Source organism: Chelmon rostratus, chromosome 3, assembly GCF_017976325.1.
Source record: "Chelmon rostratus isolate fCheRos1 chromosome 3, fCheRos1.pri, whole genome shotgun sequence".
In the NCBI taxonomy this organism is placed as follows: domain Eukaryota; kingdom Metazoa; phylum Chordata; class Actinopteri; order Chaetodontiformes; family Chaetodontidae; genus Chelmon; species Chelmon rostratus.
In genome coordinates, this window is record NC_055660.1 from 5063922 (window position 1) to 5086242 (window position 22321).

The window sequence follows — 22321 nt, forward strand, 5'->3', positions numbered from 1 at the left end:
AGTGTTAATGACGTTATCGGGCCAGAATCACATCCATGACTTGCTGCGTTTTGGGACAGATAAGACGTTATTATTTATCAAATGGCTTTTACCAGACTCTGAGAGAATCTGTGAAAGCTTTGCTGCAATATATGAGGTGCTAGGCAACGACATTTTCTCCACTTTCACTCTGAATGGTAATATCCATGTTCCCTATTTTCAACTGTAAGCTAACTTAGCAAGCGCAGTTTAAAATTACATGTCTAAAAGCTAGTATTTTAAACTGCTGTGTTTGTCGTTAGCTAATTTAACAATGGTTCGTCCTGGCGGGTTGTAAATCCGAGGTCATGACTAACCTAATTCTCAACTTGAAGTTTAGCTCTGCTAATGCCAACCCGAGTGAGATGCCTCTTTGCCTCAACTTTTATCGAGACATTTAAAGTTAGCTCCAAGCTCAGCAGCTGTTAGCAAGCTAGGTAGCATTAGCAAGCTACCACAGCAAGGTTGGCAACTTTCGAGACTCGTTAGCATTAGGTTTGTGACAAATATCGCTTCATTATGTAGTGTTCAATCATATAGAGGATCTGAGTCGTGTTAACCTTTGAGTTAGCCTGTGTGCAGATCGGGGTTATTGCGTGTTGCCATGGTAATTGTTAAACGGAACTGGGTCACAAATGTTATGCTGGTAAAGTTCACCAATGAACAAGCTAACTGCTTCGTACTTCACGTTTTAACGCTTGTTCGAGCTTACTACAAGTGCTGTACGTTACTGGGTATCACGGCACTTTCTCTGTGTTAAGCTAACAATAACGAATGTCCCTGCGGGGAGCAGTGGCAGAGAGCTCGCGCTAACTCTCTGCTTGGTGGAGGGAATGTCTCATTGTTTTTCCCCGGGAATCCGAGCGGGCCACACGCTCAAAACCGAACGCCTGCTAACCTTAACAAACAAGTCACAAAAATAGCTAGTAGCCATACGGTGTGCGGACTGATGTCTTCAAGCTGGTCGTGATTGGAGAGTTAACGTTAGCTAAAGTTAACGATTCTTGGTGAGAAATGGCGTATTTGATGCTTCGGTGCAACTGTTAACGTTAGCCCTAACAGTTGCAGTAGTTTCTTTAAACCTTTCTGCGTTATTAGCATTATCTAGCGTTAAGCTTAAATCAATTTGTTACATATGACACAACAATACGTTGTAATTCATTTCATTAGTTTAACTACAGTAAAAGTTTGCTGTCGTTTTTAGGTACCAATGTAAGATTAACGTTGCAGTGACAGGTATGAACATCAGTTAACGTTAAGTAACGTTAGCTAAGGTAGTTAACCTCAGTTGATATGTTTCCACATTCTTATGAGATGTGTAATGTCCTTTTCTTGTTTGTTCGTTTAATGTAGCTAAGCTTTTGTAACGTGCTTTTTGTTCTGTGGTCCGGTCGGGTAAGATGATATCGTTGTTGTGAATTCCAGCAAGCTGAAAGTAAGCAGTTTCCTTATCTGTGAAACAAGCCCCTTTTCCCGTAATGTTTTGAATGTAGACTTATATAACTTGCTTTTTATTCGGTGGTTTCTGTGTAGTGATCAGGATGCATTTTGTTGTGAATTCCAGCAAGCTGTAAGTGGGTGACATGGCAACTGGAGGCACTCCTTTTGATGACAGTGCAGAAGAGCTGCACAACTGGACTGTATCCAATGGCAGTCTGGAAGACAGACTCAACAACATGGTAAGGGCTTGTCAGAACCTCATAGAATACAAAAGACGGTTTGTTTCATTTCCACATGATGTTATCATTTGAGGGGCTCTGTAACACTTCTGGCCTTTATTATATTTTCACCATAATTAATTCACACTAAGTACACGCTTCTCTGTTATTTAATAATAACAAAAATTTAATAATAAAAATATTTATCACTGCCATGTCACTATCATGGGATGCACTGATTTGTCTGATTTGTATTTTATACGTAGAATGCATCTGTCTCCCTATAAAAGTAAATATACATAATAAGTAACAGAGCCAATGTTTTTTCTGTTGATGAGGATTGGGGTGTACAGCAGAAGAAAGCCAATCGATCTTCAGAGAAGAACAAGAAGAAGCTGTCAGCTGCAGTGGTGGAGAGCCGCCTGACTAATGATATTTCTCCAGAGTCCACCCCTGGGGCCGGTCGCAGGAGAGCACGCACTCCTCATTCCTTTCCCCACATCAAATACACCACTCAGATGTCTGTACCAGACCAGGCTGAGCTGGACAAGCTGCGTCAGAGAATCAATTTCACAGACTTGGATGAGGTAAAAAGCTACTATACACCACCTGAAAATTCACATCCCATGAACATATGGACAAAAGCTCAGTCTGTGGACAGAGATATCACAATTAGCCAATGGTGTGACTAACTAATAACAGCAACAGATTATAACAGAACCCAGTACTTAAAAGGAATGAACCCTCCACTGAAAAACAAAAAATGTTTCTATTTCCAAGGCACTGAAAACATGTAGATATATAGCAATTCCTCTTATGCTTCATGTTTTACTAGTACCTCTTGTGTAACGCCAGGGACATGGAATAGCATTTTAAGGATGCTGTCAAAAGAAATAGTAGTTCTTCTTTGATAAAATGCCAATGCATTGCTGTGATGCACTGGAGGTGGGGAGTACCTCCAGTAGGAAGTTGAGGAAGTATTAGCTGAGTTTTTTGTTTTTTGTTTTTTACTTAAACATAGTTTGGTGTAGAGATGTTTGGCTGACCTTGTTCTGATGTGGAAGTGATGATGGCAGAATGGCAGAGCATGCATGAAAACATGTAAATATTTGTATGGTTTGGTAGAAAAGAGAGGATTTTATATCAATGCAGCACAGGCATTGTTTTCACTGGGCTAAAAATCATGTCTATTGCATAGTTGTCCATAGCAGCATATGTGCTTGTTTACAGTGTGTTTTTGAGATTAAAAAAATATGTAAAAACTATTAATTTACTTGGAAAATTCCACTTTTTTACATTTTGGTGGACAAACCAATGTCATCCATTAAACAAACTGTGGATATTTGAAGCAGAAAATAGAGACCTAGCAAACACCTCAACACCTAACAGTATGTTGATTTGTGAAAGAATATATCCAGAATCTTGGGTGGTGATTTGTCTGACTTATATCTTCTTTTTTTTTTTACTCAGAGGAGCATTGGCAGCGACTCCCAGGGACGCGTCACAGCTGCCAACAACCAGCGGCAGTTAGCTGGAGAGAATAAAAAGCCCTACAACTTCCTACCTCTACATGTAAACACTAACAAAAGCAAAGAGCTGCTCCCTCCCTCTGCCTCTGCCCCAGCCACACCAGCTATCACCAAGGAAACTAAGAAACAGAGCCCAGGACTCAGGGATGCGTTAACCCCTTTGGTTCCTACCAAGGATACTCCAAGGCTCAGCCGGGGTGGCACTGAGAGAGGGCCCTTGGTGCACAGAGAATATGGGAGAGGAGAGCTAAGAATAGACAGCAGCCAGGTAAAATTCTGTTTTGTTGTTACTCAGGTTGTACTCAGCTTTTACTCTTGTTTAAGATACATTGTAGTCTGAGGATGTGTATGGATGAGTCCAACAATGAGGTTATGGTCTCAAAAACTCACAAAATCTGTCCATCAAGTAGATGTTGAAATATTTGACAGAGTAAATGAAAACTTAGATCTGCTGGTGGTGCTAGAGGGAAAGTCAAATTGCTAAAGTAATTAGACTTTATCCTCTACAGAACTTAAATATTTAGTTATCTTTAATCTAAAATTTCTCAGCAGTTCATCTAAAATTTCCAGATTTTTTCCCTCAGGGCTGCAAATTTCAACCTTCTGGTGGCTCTAGAGGAAAACTTCACCAAGCTCACCAGGGTTTTAGGATTCATCCTCTGATTACCATGAATGTTTTTACAAAATTTCATGCTAATCCATCAGATTTTTTTGTCAAACTGACCAAGAGACAAACAACATTGCCATCTCCAGAACCGTGTTGCTAGCATGGTTGAAAAGACATAGCAAATAACCTCATTAACTTGTAAGAAATTGGGTCTATGAAAAAAATGCACAGAAATAGAACATTTTTTGATAGAAAACACACCCAAATTACAGAGACAGTAGACACTGAAAATTATGTCTGCATTGTCATAGTTTTTATGCCTCCGGGACAGTGGTGGCTGGAGGCATTATGTTTTTCGGGTTGCCTGTATGTCTGTCCTCCTGTTTGTCCCACTCTTGTGAACATGATATCTCAGGAACACCAAATTTAGCATCAATGTCTACTTGGAAGACAGCAAGCAAGAACAACAAAGCTTAACAAAGTCAAATCAATTTTTTTTATACATCCCAATGTCACAAATCAAAAATATGCCTCCAAGGGGCTTCACAAACTGTACCACAGATGACATCTTCTGTCCTTAGACCCTCGACTTGGACAAGGAACAACTCTTATTAATGGGCAAAGTGGAAGAGCAACAGAAGAGGGATCCTCTCCCAAGACAGACAGACGTGGAATAGCATGTGCAGAGTAGACCAATGTTATGGCATATAATCTTAATGACAAAAATTACAGATAGAGACTGCTGACCTCCAAGCCTTGATACCACCATCCCAGCACACCACCGCAAAAAGAAAATAAAAAGAGCATTGGCTACAACAGACAGATGGGTGATCTGCCAGAGTTTGTTGCACACGCTGGAGGATCTGAGTCTTCTCAGGAAGAACAGTCTGCTCTATACCTTCCTAAAGAGGGATTTACTTTTGTGAGTCCAGACTACTTTTTTTATTGCTTTGTACCCTAAGGTACTTGTATGGATCCAGCCTCTTCACTTCCTCTCCTTAGATGACAACCAGGTTGGGGGCCTCCTGTCCCTTGAGTAGTCCACCACAACCTCATTGGTTTTGTTGATATTGAGCAATAGGTTATTCTTGTTGCACCATGTAACAAAGCTCTCTATCAGTCCTCTGAACTGTAAAAATCTAAGTGAACAACAACAATGATTGAAAATGAAGTCCCTTTTCACACTGTATGCAGACATGACATTGTCTATGTATCACTGCACTCCAGACTACTCTGAAACCAGAACTAGGATGAAAGTGAGGGAGAGCTGGTGCAGCGGAAACTCGCCTGTATTTAGGGCAATTTATAAATATGCCACCCTTGGTGCCCAGTGAGTATTCTGCCCAACCCCCTTTCTGCCCTTATTTCACCCAGTCTAAGCTGTCTCTACAGATGCTTGCTCACCTTTCCTTACATCTTTCTCTGTCTTCTTTTCATTTACTCTTCTGAAACCTACACCCATACACCACCCTCTTCTCTTTTCCCGGTCTCAGGTGGTGAGCAAACTGATACAGATCCGGGAGTACATCAGTAAGGCCAGCTCCATGCGGGATGACCTGGTGGAGAAGAATGATGTGCCGGCTAACGTGGAGCGTCTCTCCCATCTCATCGACCACCTCAAGGAGCAGGAGAAGTCCTATTTACGGTTCCTGCAGAAAATGCTGGTTAGTCTGTCATTTGTTCAGTCTTTATCTTCTTTTTTTTTTTTTTTTTTAGAATCTTTCAGGTTCTTTGCTTTCTCATGCTGTCAGACAGAGGTACACAATTTCAGTAAAATGTGGTCTTTCACGTGTAACGCTTCTTTCGTAGCTAAATCATGGTTGAAATGGAGCCTTTTTGTGTTTTTTATCTTGGCAGCTTGCCACACATATGTGTTTAATGGTTGTCTTTCTCTGTGGCCTGAATCATTTTAACGGTTAAGTAATGTTTCATGTGATGATAAAATTAGGACATTCAGTAGCATGCTACATGCTACGTTATCTGGTAATTACCTTTTTTTAGCGGAAAATTCTGTTCAACATATTGAAATCTCTCCAATCATAAAGTCCGGGGAAAAGAATTCCTGATTTAGATGTGAAAATATTCCAGCTCGACATGCTGTTTCCCCCCAACTGCCTCTCTGACGTCTGGCCTCTCTCTCTCCCTCCTCTCCCGATATTCTCTCATCTAACTTGGTAAATTAAAGGTTTATTTTAAACCAAACCAGAGTTGGAGGTGGTTTTTGAAACAATGAAAGACAAATCAAAAAGGTTTTATTTTGTTTCTGTCTAGTTTGAAGTGTGTTTTACAATGGTGAAATTACTGTTTCTGTAAATGGAGTCTGGTGGCTTTGGTGAGAGTGATTTAGTGGCTCTTTCTGGTAAAACAAAAAGGATTTTTCTCTTTAACAAAAGGTCTATCATTGTAGGGATGTTTTCCATAATTTTGTCAGACACATAGATGAATAATCTAAACCTGTCAGTGGCAATAATTTTTGTCTTTTGTCTGGGACATTGAATTCTTCCAGTATGTGTGGACCATCACTTATGTTTTCTAATTGAAACCCTGCTTGCAGATGTTGCCATAACTGGGGCATTTCTGTGAAATATATATAGTAGTATTTGCAATGAACATTATTTTTCATTATGCAGGCTGTTAAACTCACTGCAGTTTTTTTACTTTCCATATTGCCACATATTTGAATAGCTCCTATATGCAGGCATTCACATATATTGAGCATTTTGGGGAGCACATTGCGTTTTGAATCACTTTTGGTTACTAAGTTGTTATTTTAGCAGTGCTAAGCAATTGTTGGACAGTGACTGTGTACTGCATACTTTCCTATTCATCTATCTCTGAGTTACTGAGTGTTCTTTCCACTATCTCCATAGACACGGGAGAATGAGGAGGATGATGTGGGGACCCTGGACTCTGCAGTGGGCTCAGGTTCACTGGTGGAGAGCACGTCTCTTAACATTGAGGTCCGCTCTTCAGATGTCTCATATGCAACGGTGTGTAGGTTTGTGGACTGTTTCCAAAAAGTCTGCCACTTTCTACTCTTGGTCTCTGTTGCATTACACACAACCATTATTATTTGTATGAGGTTATTGTAGACAACAGGGAAATATAAACCAAGCAATTTGCCCCTCTTTTATCATTGTAGGCTAGTCTTACTGGCTGTGTCAGTGCCTGACAAGCCTGTTTTGCTTTTTTTGTGGAGTACCACCGCAGTACTGTTGTTGTTGTTGTTGTTGAGGTAGATTCAGTGTTTGTAATGCCGTGTGGGTTTGAATTTTGTAGGGAGGTAGGGCAGAAACAGTACAAGCTGACCAGAAGGAAGAGTTGGAGAACCTACGTAAGCAGCATGAGCTGCTGAAGAAGATGCTGGAGCAGCAGGAACAGCTCCGGGCCCTGCAGGGCCGACAGGAAGCACTAATGGCCATGCAGGACAGTGCAGAACAAGCACTTGCTGTGATTGAAGACACTGGTGAGATGCACACTAACAGAGCTAGAGGCCCATTCATTATTAAGTACAGAGTAATTGTTAGTGTTTTCTTCTGTTTTTTCAAAAGAAACATTTGTGTACATGATTTTTCTTGCAGACAGAGATTCATCCACTACTAAGTTGAATCCTTTTTAATGAAAATGTAATTGCAAGAGCTGATGATATTATGGAGAGAATATCTGTGTATCAGTATTTTCTGATAAATATGTGAACAGTCTCCCACTTTAAATAATGTTTAATGATTAACATGAACAGTTTCCTTTTACATTTGTGGTTGTCATTAGTTGTAACAGAAACTACAGGCAGTGTTTCAGGCCTGAGCATCACATCAGAGCTGAATGACGAGTTGAATGATTTGATCCAGCGATTTCACAACCAGCTCCATGACTCTCAGGTACTGTGCAATCTGCAGTTTCTTTTAATGACACCATTATGCCGTCTGGAAACATTTCCTAAATTGAACTGTCCTCTGGCTAATGCACTGCAGTTGTTCAATAATTATTTGAAACTATTACAGCATTATGTCAGTTTCAGTATTTCAAGATATTTATTTTGTACAATTTGATGAAGTGACTATAATCTGTAATACATGTGCAATAAGTAATCTCTCATTTGACAGGCTATGTCAACTAGCTATGTTTAAAGTCTTTATTTTATCAAATGTGTTTTAACAGTTTTAACAAATTTAAGGTTCATGTTTCCATTGTTTATATCTTAAAGACTAAAGCAGTGCCAGACAACCGTCGTCAGGCAGAGAGCCTTTCCCTCTCCAGAGAAGTGTGCTGGTCTAGGCCTCCCCAGGCTGTTGGTCCACCTCAACACAGGCCTCTCCTACACTCTGCCTCTGGTCCCCACACTGGCTTAGACACTGGGGCAACAGCTGCCAGTGCCAAACTCACAAAGCTCCAAGAACTCCAAGACAAAAAACAAACCATGGACAAGATCCTGCAGGAGCTGCATTCACTCAGAGACCAGACACTCAATAACAACTCATGTAAGTGTGTTTCCGAAGCCCACCCCACCCCCCGCCTTTTTTTTTTGCAGTCGTTTTGTGGCCTTTTTTCCTATAAAATGTAATTGAACTGCCTGTGATTCCCTTCAGGCCGTGGCTTGACAACACAGTGCAGTCGGAGCATGGGAGGATCTTCAGATTGTCCATCTGCTCTCTGCTCTAATGGGGCTTCAGCTTCCACTTCCTTTCATCCTTCACTCACGCAACACCAGGACAGCTCCAATTCCACAGACAAGCTCAGGTACACACAAAAACACACACAGCTTCAAGCAGTTAAATAGGCAGGTCAGATATCAGCAGCAGGCAGGTCTATAGGGTGGGGTTAGTGAAACCTTGAAGCCACAAAAGCTACTACATGTTCTCTTGTTGAAAGGTTTCAGCCTTTGCTAAAGTTTCTTGAACAAGATGCTCAGCCTCCACCCTTTACAGGGGAACTTTTCTGTATGTGACTTTCTATTTTAGCAGAGGGGGGGATTGTGAAGACATTGTCCTGACGTGTCACATAACCTTTTTAATTATTAAGCTTAGTCTTCATTTGCATTTCAGTCACACAACTGTCCTTTTCTACTCCCTACAGGAAGCTAAAGGAGGTCCACAAGCGTTTGAATGAGCTGCGAGAATTGGTTCAGTACTACGAGCAGACTTCTGATATGATGGTTGATGCAGTCAATGAGAATGTGAAAGAGGATGATGAAGAAGAGGAAGAAGAGGATGAGGAAGATGAGACAGAGGATAGTTCTATGTTTGAGGCCATGTTTGACTCTGAGCAGGAGAACCGGCATCCTGTAACTAACATCAGGTATGTTTGTCTAAATGCATAGTGATATAAATGGAATTAGAGTTTTTTTAATAAATAAAGGACTGATTGGATTTTTATGAAGAGATTAATCCTTATGCTTGAGCTGCAATTATTAGTCAATTAATCAGTTACTTGATGGAAAGAAAATTAATTGGCAACTGTTTGGATAATCAATTGGATGGATGGATCAATTCATTTTCAGGCAAAGACATCAAACATTTCATGGTTTTGGTTCTCAAATGAGAGAAAATGATGCTTTTCCCCATCTGGCAATATTTTAAATTGCATTATTTTGGGCTTTAGGCTGTTGGTTAGGCAAACCAAGATATTTGATAGCATCACCTTGGGCTCATGGAAATTGTGAGAGGTATTTTTCACATTTTGTGCTATTTTTATAGACCAAATGATTAATCAGTCATTGGGAAAATAAGATTAATCAGTAATGACAATAATTGTTAGTTGCAAACCTACATTATACACAGATTCAGCTACTGTTAAAATTATACTGAAACATTGCCAATGGGTGGGGGAAGGTTTGTTGTTGGTCTCAAGTTACAGTATGGTAGTGTTTGGCTTTAGGTCACAGTGTTTGTAATTCTACTACTGGCATTGTGATGTATCCACAACAGTCACTGCACTTTATCTCTTTAGAAACCCACAGCGCAGTGGGAACTGGACAGACTTGAACAGCCTGACCAACGGGCGCAGTGTCAGGAGTAGTGGCACCAACAACCGTGATGGCAGACTCAACACTGAGTGTGAGATCAACAACCGGTCAGCGGCCAACCTCCGTAGCCTCAACATCCCATCAGCCATAGGTACACTCATGCACACCTGTACGCAGATCTATGTTACAGCTGAATGTAATCTTCCCTCTGGGTGTTCATTGGGTATTATTTAATTTTTTTCCCTTAATGTAAATGGTGTCGGCAGAGGCACAGTGGTGCAGAGATATGCAGCATCATCCTGTAGAACGGATTATGATTGTTGATAGCACACTTTTCAAACATTAAATCTCAATTATGTGAAAATCACAAATAAACTTCTATTAACTGTGAACTGCATGCAATTTTTTTTGACATTTGAGATAAAATACTAAATAAAAAAATCTCATACATTAGTTTGGTCATGTGGCTTTTATGAAAAGTGCTGTAGTTTCAGGACTTTGTTATTAAAGGGCTGTGTTCTGTATTAATGCAAGATTAAATGAGATCATTTGTTTGACTGAATCTAAATTCTGTACCTATAACTTTTCTCTCATTTAGAGTGCCAGTATAATAGGGACACACCCTATAATCAGGTGAAGGATGATGATGAAGATGAAGACTGTCTTGATAATGAGGAAGGGGCACAGGCTGCGGCTCCGGACAGTGAGGTATCGGGGTCTAGCCGAAGAAGCAGTCTGGGGAACGAAGAAGGTTTTGTTCAGAAGGTTCATCGGCACACAGCGAAGCAGAAACTCCGGCAGCTTCAGGAGCTGGTGGCCATGGTTCAGGTGAGGCAGATAACAGAATCGTATTAAAGCTTCTGGAGAGGTAGATGTAACCTCTTGATTGTGAAAATGAAAGGTAAAGTTGTTAAAGCCCACAGTTGTAGAATTTTTGACTTTCTTTCAACAGATGCTGGGTTTCATGTTTTTTTCATATTTTAAACCTGACATGTTGCATCTTGTTTGACCACTTATTTATGAGACTTAGAAAAAAAGCACCTAAAAACAAATAACAGGGTGGTGTCTATCCCTTCACATTAAGAATTACACATTTCTAGTAAAGAAACACTGGCCCCATTTTAGATGAACACTGTGTAAATTACATGTTTCTGTCTGTATCCAGAGTGATGACACAGATGGCACAACAGCTAATGAGGAAGAGGTTTTACATCAACAGCCAAATAATACCAGAGCTACCATGGCTGGGGCGTTGGGGACTGGATCTAAACAGAATCCCAGAGAACTCATTCTCTCCAGCAAGGCTAGGTACAGTATATACGCAAATGTCCCAAATCATTACTTTTACTGTATTCTGAATGCTTACTTTTTGTCTGTGTGTTGACCTGGCTTAATTGGCATCGCATCAAAACTATTCTGGACACAGAGAGAAGCTGTATGAGGAGAAGCTGCGTCAGCAGAAGCAGGAGCTGAAGCAGCTCCATGAAGAGCGTCAGAGGCTCATTGAAATCCAAGGCAAGATCCAGGACCTGCAGTGGGCTTGCCCTGACTTTCAGGTATTTGACATGCACAGAAGCACACGCACATGTTCACACACTCAAATAATATGCCAAGAATCTAAAGTAGGGTTTGATAAGAAGTTGAAAGAGCCAAAATGAGCGTTAAGTTTCAACCAAAAGGGATTCAACAAAAACTGAACATTCTAACCTTCACAGAGTATTTATGACTTGAATGTTGTATTATACTGCATTAGTTGTAGCTAGATGTACCCAATAAACTGGCAACTCTTTGTGGAATCCCTTCTAGTCGTCTGTGTCCAGCACAGTGAGTCAGCAGGGCTTACTGAGGAAGGTTCCAGTAACAGCTTCCACTCCAGTCACGGTCCAGGCTTCCTCGTCCTCTGGACCCAAAACCAACTCAGCTGTGCTCAAACCCACTGCTCCAGAAGCAGCTACATCTGCAGTCACTGACAATGAGGTAACAGACTCCACCTTCCGCACACAAAGACCCCTGGCTATCACTAGTCAAATATCAAAATGAGATCAGTAGTTTCAGAACAGAACAGTAGATTACAGTCAACTCTTCCCTCTGTTGTTGCATTGTCAGCAGCTTTGGTCAGAGATGCGTCGCCACCAGATTTTACGAGAAGAACTGCGGCAACGCAGAAAGCACCTAGAGTCCTTGATGGCCGAACATCAGAGGCGTAGTGGTGTCAATGACTCTCCAAGGCAGATTGATGACCAAGAGGGCCTTGCTACACCCTCACAGCCCATCAGTAGGGATGAAAGGTAGGAGACATACTGCTGAAGGGGCCTGCAGGTGAACTGCAGAACCCACACAGCAGCCACATCGCACAACATGAGCTCTAATGCATTGCTCAGGCATATTGTGAGAGCTGTTGTGATTGGGTGACTTTTTGTTTCCTGTTTGTTTCCTGTTCTGTTGTTTTATTTTTTAATAAGCAAGAGAAGAGATTAAAACCAGTGATTATTTCATTTTCTTCCATTTTGCTGATGTGTTATTAGGACAATGGCCACATGGGGTTCCACTCCCTGCCACCTTGATGATGAGGATGAGGATGAAGATGAATATCGCTCAGAGATGGGTGTAGAGGAGGAAGAGGAGCATGAAGAATGTGCAGAGAGCAGCTCCGATGACGAAATGCACATCTACTCATCCAGCAGGAACCACTGCTCCTACAGTAACAGGAAGAATCAAGGAAGGTCAGACGATGGGGAGGCAGAAGGAATTGTATTGTACTGACCTCTGCCTTTTAGAATAATGTGCTCACTTTTTTGTGTTTTTAGCAATCTGAAGCCTCCACCAGCCTTCTCAGGTGAAGGTAGTGTGAATCCATCTCTTCATAACAAGACTAAGGGCAAGCAGCAACAGCAATCAAGAAGTTTGAACCAGTCTGCAAACCAGCATGGAGGTACCCGGCGGCAAGAGAACCTGTGCTGGGCCTCTGAGCTCTCCTTCACAGAGGGCTCATGTCACTGGCAGGAACAGGTCAGCCAGTTGCAGAGACAGCTGGACTTCAGCACCAGCATGTGTCAGACACTCCTGCAGGACCAGCAGGTTGGTGTTCTGAACAAATGCATGCTCATACATGGGCAGTCACCTTGATAATTGACACAAGCTTGTACTGCATTTGTGGACTCAATTTGAAGTCATAGTGGAATTGTCAGTGTAGTCACTGTTTTCTACTCATAGCTTTTTATCCAATCTTTGTTTAGGTGCCTCTTCACTTAAATGTTTTAAATGAAACAGCTGTAAAAAAACAACAACAAACTAACAATTAAAAAAACCTTTTCTCTCACCTTCTTCCACAGACACTCTCTTATATGTTACAAACCATGCTGACAGGTCAGTACAGCATGTTACCCAACAACATGTCATCACCACAGGTCCACCTGGTCATGCACCAGCTCAACCAGTGTTACACTCAGCTGGCTTGGCAGCAAAACAATGTTCAAAGGTGAAAACAATAGTATACAGAAGCACACGATTTTACTTCTATCAAGTGGCTCTTTAGTAGATCTTTCTAAATTGTATTTAATCTATCATCATCTTCAGACTAAAGCACGTCCTGAATGACCTCCTTCGCCAGCAGCAGCAACAGCAACAGCAGCAGACTTTATCCTCAGCAACAGGTTGGCAGACACAGAAGCAGGGCTCAACCCAGGAGTCCAGCACCGGTCCCTCAGCCTCTCCTGGTGTCTTCCTCCCCTTCTCCTCTACCTTGCATCCTTCAGCCAACAACATGTCAACTGCGGCCATATCCCCATTTCCTCCCAGTATGACATGCATTTCTATTAGCTCTGGAGCTTAATTCTCAAAATATGTCTAGAATTGTTTGCATTAGAAGCACCAGAAAGCTAAAACATCTAAATATGGCTCAAAAGACCAGCTAGCTGAAGATGGATTTTGGTTATGATGTGATGTGGAGTGCCAGACCCTCTATGGCGATGTCTCTTTGCAACACAAGAAAATGAGAATGTTAAAGAGATTATATATAGTAGATTTGGAAAAAGTTTTTTTTATCTTCATGTAGTTCATGTAGACTGCCTAAACAATATTGCTGCCGTTGCTGGTATGGCTACTCTTTTTTATATTAGTGCATTTGAATTTTAAGTATGTGACTCAGGCATTCGAAAGGCCAAAAGTCCTGTCATGCTTTGATACATTTCTTTTGGACCATTAGCACTTAAACTTTAAAATTAATTGTCTATTTTTCTTTCACTCTGCAGGCTTTAACTTATATCCACTCTTCCCTGCTTCAATGAGTGAGTTCCCTCAGGGTGCAGCAGGTCAGGCAACACCTGATCACCCGAAGCAGCAGTTAGACCCCAATACTTCAATAAAAACAGAGTACATGAGTTTCCCTCCTCCGCTGCAGCGCTCTCCTCTCAACACTACTACAGAGAGAGGGTACGTCCATCATTTTTGTCTGAAAAGGCAGTTGTGTTTATTCGTGCAAACATTATTGTTCATATATTGACTTTACACATGACCCCTTTAGACCGGCTGGTTGGCTGAAAACCTCCTACGCAAACAACACCGTCCAGCTTCACCAGTCTAAAACAGAGCCCCAAGAGTCTCCGTCCTCTTCCCCGACTTTTGCCAACCGCCACTCCCAACCTCCAGAATTTGACAGGGCATCACAGGAAAGCTTCAGCAGCATGCCTGATCCTGTTGATCCCACCACCATCACAAAGACTTTTAAGGCCGGACGCAAGGCCTCTGCACAAGCCAACCTGGCCTCCCGAAGCAAGACCCCCAGTTCTAAGAGTCGTCGCAGGAGGAACAAAGGGCACAACAAGAGCAGTGAAGGTATCAAAATGGAGTCTGGAATCTACTCTATTTGCTGTAACCTAATTGACTTAATCAGGAAAATCTAACTAGTGTGTGTGTGTGTGTGTGTGTGTGTGTGTGTGTGTGTGTGTTCCTCAGGTCATGACAGTGACAGTGTTAGTAGCACTGCAGACTTTGCCCAGGAGAGGGCACCCCTGTCTCGTCAGAGGGAACAGAATAAGAGTCTGTTGGACAAGCTGACTCAAGAGAAACTTGACAACAAAACGAAGCTTGGGAACAAAAGAAATGACCTCTCCTCTGGTATGGGTCATGCTACTTGTCGTGAAAGTTATGCATCCACCTCATCTGTCTTGTGTCTGTGTTCTTTGTTTTTCTTTGTATACATGTAATATCTACATTAGGCCCATTTTACGTTAATGTTTTTTCCTGTAATTATAACATCTTTTCCTTTTGATATAATTTTAATTCGCATTTCTTTCCACATTTGTCATGACCACTTGTTTCATTTTAATTTTGGGTTAATTTACTTTGTTGTCACTTTAATTTATCTTACTCACAGCCTATGCTTGGAGAACACCCTTCCTCTCTAACAGAATTGCATGCACAGAAGCACCAGGTAAACTCACAAATCCAAACGCAGCATTTGGTTCGTATTTCACCTAAACATCCCATGCATGTTCTACTTTTGTCTTAACCTAAACCAAAGCTTCTAAGTTAGAAGGCAGGCACTTGTTTATTAATTTTTGAACTCATGGATGAGATTATGCAAGTATCCATCCGAATGTCATGCTGTAAAATCTCCAACCTGTAGATGCAAGCAGCGACTTTTCACTGTTTGAGGCACTGAGGGAGACCATCTACTCTGAGGTGGCTACTTTGATATCCCAGAATGAGTCCCGTCCCCACTTTCTGATCGAGCTCTTCCATGAGCTGCAGCTGCTCAACACAGACTACTTACGGCAGAGGGCACTGTATTCCCTACAGGTAAGAAGTATAGAGACATGTAACTGCTTACTGATGTTCAAACCCTGCTTGGGTCGAGTATGGCTACATCCCTTATGCTGGGCTAGGATTACAAGATATCAGGCTGACTTGCCCCTATAGAGAACATGGGGTGTGTTCTTGTCTGGATTCTAGGTCAGAAGGGTTTTTTTTGGCGCGGAATATCCGACCATGTGACCGGTTGCAGATTTTGATCTTTCAAACTTGTTCCAGACATAATTATGGCTTTGTCTCGATCATTTTAAACCTTTATATGTGAGAGGATCTGGACGAAATGTCTCTGCTTTTTTGGGAAGACCAGACCTGCAGGAGAGACAATTTAGGAAGGAGGAAAAGGGGACTTTTTAAATGGCAGGCATGAGGCTGGTGGAGGATGTGGGTTTTAAGGACAGCTGCAGGGTAAAGGCTGGTGGAAATGTGATCTTTAACTGCTGAGGAAACTGTACGGATAAAGAAGAGGCTAAGAGTAGTCAGGGAAATCATGAGGATGAGGATAAGAGTGAGAAGAACACACCTGTTTTCTTCCTTTATTCTACTCTGCTCAATCCTTTTGCGTTAGTATGTACATGTTACAAAGGGATAATGGGGTAATCTATTTTGTTGTTTTTTTTGTTAAAATGTCATAATTCAATAATAAATGAATACTAAGAAGCAAATAATTAATTTGATGCAATAATAGTAAATGAACATTTGTGCCAGTAAAGCTTATTTGAATTTGAATGAGAGGTAGATGCATAGTAGAGAGCCCCAGTGCATGTGTGTGAGACAGAAGTCCAGTCAGAATTTCAAAACTCCTACAATCTGAGCCTGGCCACACATACAAACGCAAAGTCCCCCGCAGAACTCTGCATGGTTACATTAGTCTCTCCCTGTGTTTCTGCCAGGACATAGTGACCAGACACCTGGCAGAGAAGAGTTCGGCTGAAGACCAGTTGCCCCCTCTTGGTCCTGTGGTGTGGGCTGCAGGCTCTCAGTCTGAGCTCACACCCAGTGAGAGTCTGGCTACCAGTGATGCAGTAAGAAACACATTATTGCTTCCCAGCGTGGCATTCCCACACATTTCCAATCTTTCTACCAGCCCTGAAGTCTGTCTCTTAGTCCCTTTTTCATCCTGTCATCCTGCCCACACTTCTTTTTTATCACTTTTCCTTGGGTCCTCTTCTACATTTCAATACATCTTTCATTAGTTTCTCTCTCAGCCTTGTCTCCTTTCATCCTTCCCTGCCTTGTCTCTTTTCATCCGTCCATGTCTCTCTTTATTCTCTGAGTTAATTTTCCTCCTCCCTCCCTCCCCTCGTCTTCATTGTCTTTGAATTTAACTTGACAGCAAGACTTCAGAAGCCTGTCTGTAATGAAATGACCCTCATCTCTCCATGACTCTTTTGCCAGATCAGACATGTGTTCTTTGTTCTGGGCCAAGGTCCCTAAAGTTATGCTAATTGGAAGCCAGGGCTTTAGTCTGTCCAAATAATGCCTTGGTTCAAAAATGACTGATGAAATGTCTATTTGTCCAAGTTAGAAGGAGCCACCATGGCTGTTGTTTATAGTATATGTTTGGGATTTCGCTTGCCTTTATGAATTATTTAGGGAGATGTTGGACTGTTGAGCTGTGATGAATCAGCCATTCTTCTATAATCCAGACAATTGGTAAAACCTTTCAGTTTTAGGAAATGTCAGATATATTCTGTGGGTGCCTCTTAACAGAACCTCCACCTTTTTCAGGAGGTAGTGGAGAAAAACTTGAGGCTCACACAGGACGCGATGAAGAAGAGGGACGATGCAGAATCTGTGGACAACGACAGCACCATGTCAACCTCCTCCAACCTGGAACCATTTGCTAACGATGACCTGGGTATAGTTACGCATGTAGAAACCATTTTATTTGGAAGACAAGGGGCTGATGCTTGTAAAACTGCACCTATCTATAATCTTTTCCACATCTGATATGCTTTGCTTATTGCCTTTAACTGTATCAAGCTGAGGTACCCCCTCCCACTTTTCCCAGCAGGACTACTTGTCTTGGTAAACCAACCACTTCACACCTCAGGATCAATACTACATGGCCAAATGAAAGAATATTATTTTTCAGGAACGGACTGTCTTCCAATGAAAAATGGACTCTCAGATTTTGGGAGGTTTAGTGACGTAGATGAGGAGTGAGGCTGGCATGCTTTGTTTGATCCTGCAGTGTAAACCTGGTTACAGATGCATTATTATCCATTACAGACTTCTCTCTCTTGGTTCATTGATTTTGAACTTTTTGAATCAAATTTCTGTCTCTTTTCCACTCCCCTGCTCTCCTTTCTTTGCTGCTCTGATAGGCAACACGGTGATTCATTTAGACAAAGCTCTGGCCAGGATTAGGGAGTATGAGCGCATGAAGCTTAAAGCTGAGTTTAACCCCTGCATCGCCAGCGCTGCAGTTGCAGGTGACTCTGAAGTCTCAAATGCTGAACATCCTTCTGCTAACACTGCTGACCAGGTGGAAGGTACCCAATCTGAGTACACCACTTGCAAATACCTGTTGCAACATTGCCTTTCACTTTACTGTTTAATTTTGCAGAATTTTTGAAGAAATTGTTTTTGGTGTTTGTGTGTGAGCAGGAGGTGCAGCTGGTGATGTGCGCTGCCCTCAGATTGACACCCAGCAGCTGGATCGTCAGATCAAAGCCATCATGACTGAAGTAATTCCTTTCCTTAAGGTAGGATAACCAACACAGGGAGCTGTGCGGTGAATTGTCATTAGCTTTGTGTCAGCAGGGAATGTACTGAAATTGAAAAAATACGAATTTCCTATATTTAAACTGTTAAATTAAGTGTGTGTGTTAGTAATTAATTGCTGTAAGTTATAAGGCTCAAATTGAATGCCAGTGTAAGTGAGTGAAAACCATTATTAAATCAGAGTTAAATCACTCTGTGATGCTCATGTTTTCTTTTATTAGGAGAACATGGATGAGGTGTGTTCCCTCCAGCTGTTGACATCTGTGCGGCGCATGGTTCTTACTCTCACCCAACAGAACGATGAAAGCAAAGAGTTTGTCCGTTTTTTCCACAGACAGCTGGGAGGCATACTGCAGGTATGACCAGTGCCAGTACCCAATTCTTCAAGTTCAGGTAACACAAGTATAAACCAATCAAATGTAGAACAGCCTGTCTGACATTTCACTCTCTCCCCCTGCTCCAGGACTCTCTTAGTAAATTTGTGGGCCGCACTCTGAAGGACTGTGGGGAGGACCTTCTGGTGGAGATCTCAGAGATCCTTTTCAATGAACTTGCCTTCTTTAGGCTCATGCAGGATTTGGACAACAGCAGCAGCATCGCCTTGGCAGCCAAACACAAAAATAAGAAGAGGGCTGAGCAGCCCAGTAAAGCAAAGCAAAGTCTCAAAGTTCGTTGTTTTTTCTATTCACACTTGGTGTTTCTGGTGATAACACAGAGACTAATTTGCATGAGACTAATTTGGCTTTTTGTGTTAATCCCTCCATTTAGGAAAATGCAGTAGCTGGGGGTAATAAATCAGTTTCTCCAGCCTCCACAGATGAAGACAAGGTCAGTCATTTTAAGACTAATAATGAATTTGTCACTGCCTCTTCGTACACCAGTTATCTGTGTTACAGTAATGTCTCCTTTTTTCCTCCAGGACCAAGATGAGGCTGAGCAGGAAGCTGATTCTACTCTCCAGGAGCTTTACCTACAGACGGAGAGAAAGAACAGCAGGAGCAGTGAAGCTTCAGAGGTTGAAGATGAGGATGAAGGTGATGGACAAGGAATACCGCTGTCGATCAGTAAGTGAAAATATTTTAAGAAAGGGCCAGTTTGTAATGAAGGAACATCCCCTAAAAGAAAGCCAAAATAACATCAATATGTTATGCTGTATATACCAGGATAGCATATTGTTTAATTAGGTGTGAGGATCTCCCTGGCTACTTTATTCCTTCTGAATTTTTAATGCTAACTCAGGACTTTGGCCATGCGGAAATCCATCATTGTCAATGCTGCAACCTGCACCTCAAGGCTCAAGCTCACTGTGTTGGTCAGTGAGTCCCAAAAATTTACCCACCCTAGGAGGCTGAAGTGTGCGTGCGTGCGTGCGTGCGTGCGTGCGTGCGTGCGTGCGTGCGTGCGTGCGTGCGTGCGTGTTCCTCATGTTGTGGGGACATAAATCTGTCTACACAGTCACATTGTGGGAACTCGCCTTTCTTATGTGGACAAACGCAAGTCCAGAGTGTAAATCATTACATTTTAGGGTGAAGACTTTGGTTAAGGTTAGGGTACAACCAAATTTCCCCAGTTTGGGATTAATAAAGTTGATTTCATCTTAGGTTAGGGTAGAGGTTAGGGTTATGGTAAGTATCCAGGAAATGAATGCAAATCTATGTAATGTCCCCCAAAATGATAGAAACAGGACTGTGTGTGTGTGTGTATGCAGTTTTATATATACCCACGTAATACATGTAATACATCATGTGCACCTCTCATTCTTGTGTGTCGTCTTACTTTCAGGTCTGTCCAAAGCAGAGACTCAGGCCCTGACAAACTACGGCAGTGGAGAGGATGAGAATGAGGAGGAGGAAATGGAGGAGTTTGAAGCTGGACCCGTTGATGTCCAAACATCGCTGCAGGCTTCTGCTGATGGACAGGTGGAGCAGGAGGTGAGTGTGACAGTCAGTCACTGAGAAATCTTTTTCATAAACAACCATAACTTGGATTATTCAACACATATTTCTTAGTCTCACCTGTGTAACTGTGTCTCATGCTTCAGGGGACAACAAGCAGCGAAATCGTGGAGACCAAAACCGAACAGAGGAGTTCAGAGAATGATGACGGTGAGCCCCTTGTGAGATTTCCAGTGGAAATTTCCTTCAAGCTTGAGAATGTCAAATTGGCTGTCAGATAGAAGTGTTGTATTTTTAGACTCTTTGTTAGTCTTCGTTTCTTTTGTTTTGCAGAAATCAGCAAGTCAGTCGGGACTGTGGATTCCACAGTAGAGGAGCGCGACATGGCGGAGTGCCAGAGTCCTGAGGGGGAGAGTAAAGATGGGACAGCTGCTGCCTCAGAACGAAGCTCTGCAGTCTGTCACGGTCAGGATGTCCCAAAGGAGTCAACCACCACCAGCAGCCCTGATACAGACTCACCCGTCATGATCAATGTCGATGTAAGACCATGGCTGAGGACACTTAGTTAGAAATATGCTCAGGATATTTGCAGTTATCCAGTTACTACATTTCACCAAAATCTTTTTCTCTGGAATGAAGTACTCACCAGGGACACACTGGATACTTTGTTGTGTACTGATTGTATTAATATCATTTATGCAGGAGATGGGCTCAGGTAACACCAGTCAGAAGTCTGATGAGGAAGACTTTGTGAAGGTGGATGACTTGCCACTGCAGCTTACAGTCATGTGTGAGGTGTGTACCATATTAAACACTTGTAAGATGTTTGTGTTTACTATTAATTAAATGGAAGTCAAGGGGTAAAATCCCAGTGAAAACATATTTTGTTAATGGTATGCTGTGTGCTGTAACATCAGGAGGAGCTCCAGAAGAGGATAGTGGAGGAGCAGCAGAATAACAACCTGTCTGTAGAGATCCTCAATGGGAACACTGAATCGCTGACTGGGCTGGTGGGAAATGCACATGCACTGAAGGAACCAGGTATGGACAACCTTTGTCAGTTAGTATTATAGATGTGTTTGTTCAGTTCTCAGATACTTTACAAACGCCAAGACATGGCCTTGTGTCACCATGTCTACATCCAGGCTGGAATAATCTGCTATTTTTGTCTGCAGATAAAGTAAAAATTGACCCTTTTAGAGTAAATTATGTGTTTTCCCTTGTCTTTTTCAGACACTGTTGGTGCCCAGAGTGTGTAAAGATTTGTACTGATGTCTCAAAATCTGCTGTTTTTAGCAACACTATGCTTATATCTGCTCTGGATGTATGATTGTTGATTCTTTATCTGCTAGTTTTAAGGAGCAAAGGCTCATGATATTTGTCACAAGTTAGTTGTGACTCCAAGAGAGATAAAACTTAACATCTGCACATAATCAACACTTAGTTTATTTTATTCCTGAATGTTTACTGTGAGTTATTGGTCATCTGGGGAGGGGTCATCTTGATGCTGCTGATTACTGACGGTTAAGCCTGTTTGAGTCCTTATAGTACTGAAACTCCTCTTCAGATCCGCCTCAGTTCTTAGTTCTTTCTTGGTTCTGGGATCAGTTTGACATGAGTTGTGATTTTTTTGTTTTTTATTTGTTGAAGTTTTATTTGTGTCAGCCTGGCCTTATTGCTGTACAGCTCATCTTTTCTGCACTTGATTCCTAATTCTAAAGATATAATAGTAAGATGGAAGTTCAGCTGTAGCCTGGTTGACTTCAGCAATTTGTTCCTCCAGTTTGAACACTTTTTCGTTTCTATCAGAGCTCAAAGCTCAGACTTAACTTTTATCCCTTCAGACACATCTTTATATACTGTTTTGTTCTGTCAATCGTTAATCTCCATTGATTTTCATGTAATTCAAATGTTGACCACAGTAACAAGTTTTAAATAATAAAATGCTGGAACTTTCGAAAATGGTTGTGTTGGCATATTTGTCCATCACATAGTTCGGCATGTGGGCCTTGTCAACGCTGTAGTGCATTTCTTCAGACATCCTGCTACTTTTCCAATGTCATACCGAAGAATCTACACTGCTGTTAACTGAATGTTGCACCATGTTCTGTCAC

The 22321-nt window shown here is 41.8% G+C and overlaps 1 protein-coding gene across 7 annotated transcripts; it reads left to right on the plus strand.

Annotated features, from left to right (window-relative positions):
- The first annotated feature begins 28 nt into the window (after positions 1-28).
- On the plus strand, positions 29-22181 carry pcm1 (pericentriolar material 1). 7 transcript variants are annotated; one of them, XM_041965939.1, is made up of 40 exons: positions 29-176; positions 1583-1697; positions 2015-2263; positions 3147-3473; positions 5306-5476; positions 6683-6802; positions 7092-7278; positions 7581-7690; positions 8017-8290; positions 8399-8549; positions 8886-9107; positions 9759-9925; positions 10373-10602; positions 10940-11082; positions 11201-11330; positions 11581-11751; positions 11881-12062; positions 12300-12497; positions 12582-12852; positions 13107-13252; positions 13351-13571; positions 14025-14205; positions 14297-14607; positions 14728-14889; positions 15149-15205; positions 15401-15573; positions 16476-16607; positions 17314-17443; positions 17913-18080; positions 18196-18293; positions 18534-18668; positions 18776-18979; positions 19081-19140; positions 19232-19376; positions 20095-20243; positions 20354-20417; positions 20541-20746; positions 20910-21002; positions 21125-21248; positions 21441-22181. In XM_041965939.1, the coding sequence occupies exons 2-40, from the start codon at positions 1602-1604 to the stop codon at positions 21464-21466; spliced, it is 6384 nt and encodes a 2127-aa protein (XP_041821873.1). In that variant the 5' UTR covers positions 29-176; positions 1583-1601; the 3' UTR covers positions 21467-22181. The 7 variants fall into 7 exon arrangements, with proteins under 7 accessions (XP_041821873.1, XP_041821915.1, XP_041821899.1 ...); XM_041965981.1 differs by having other exon boundaries at positions 13351-13427; XM_041965965.1 differs by having other exon boundaries at positions 11884-12062.
- Positions 22182-22321: the final 140 nt, after the last annotated feature.

Bases quoted from the DNA above. Each gene is read 5' to 3' on its own strand.
- pcm1 (XM_041965939.1), top strand. From the start codon at position 1,602: ATGGCAACTGGAGGCACTCCTTTTGATGACAGTGCAGAAGAGCTGCAC. The intron at 1,698-2,014 runs GTAAGGGCTTGT...TCTGTTGATGAG, and splicing joins AAGACAGACTCAACAACATG to GATTGGGGTGTACAGCAGAA. The intron at 20,747-20,909 runs GTAAGACCATGG...TCATTTATGCAG, and splicing joins CCGTCATGATCAATGTCGAT to GAGATGGGCTCAGGTAACAC.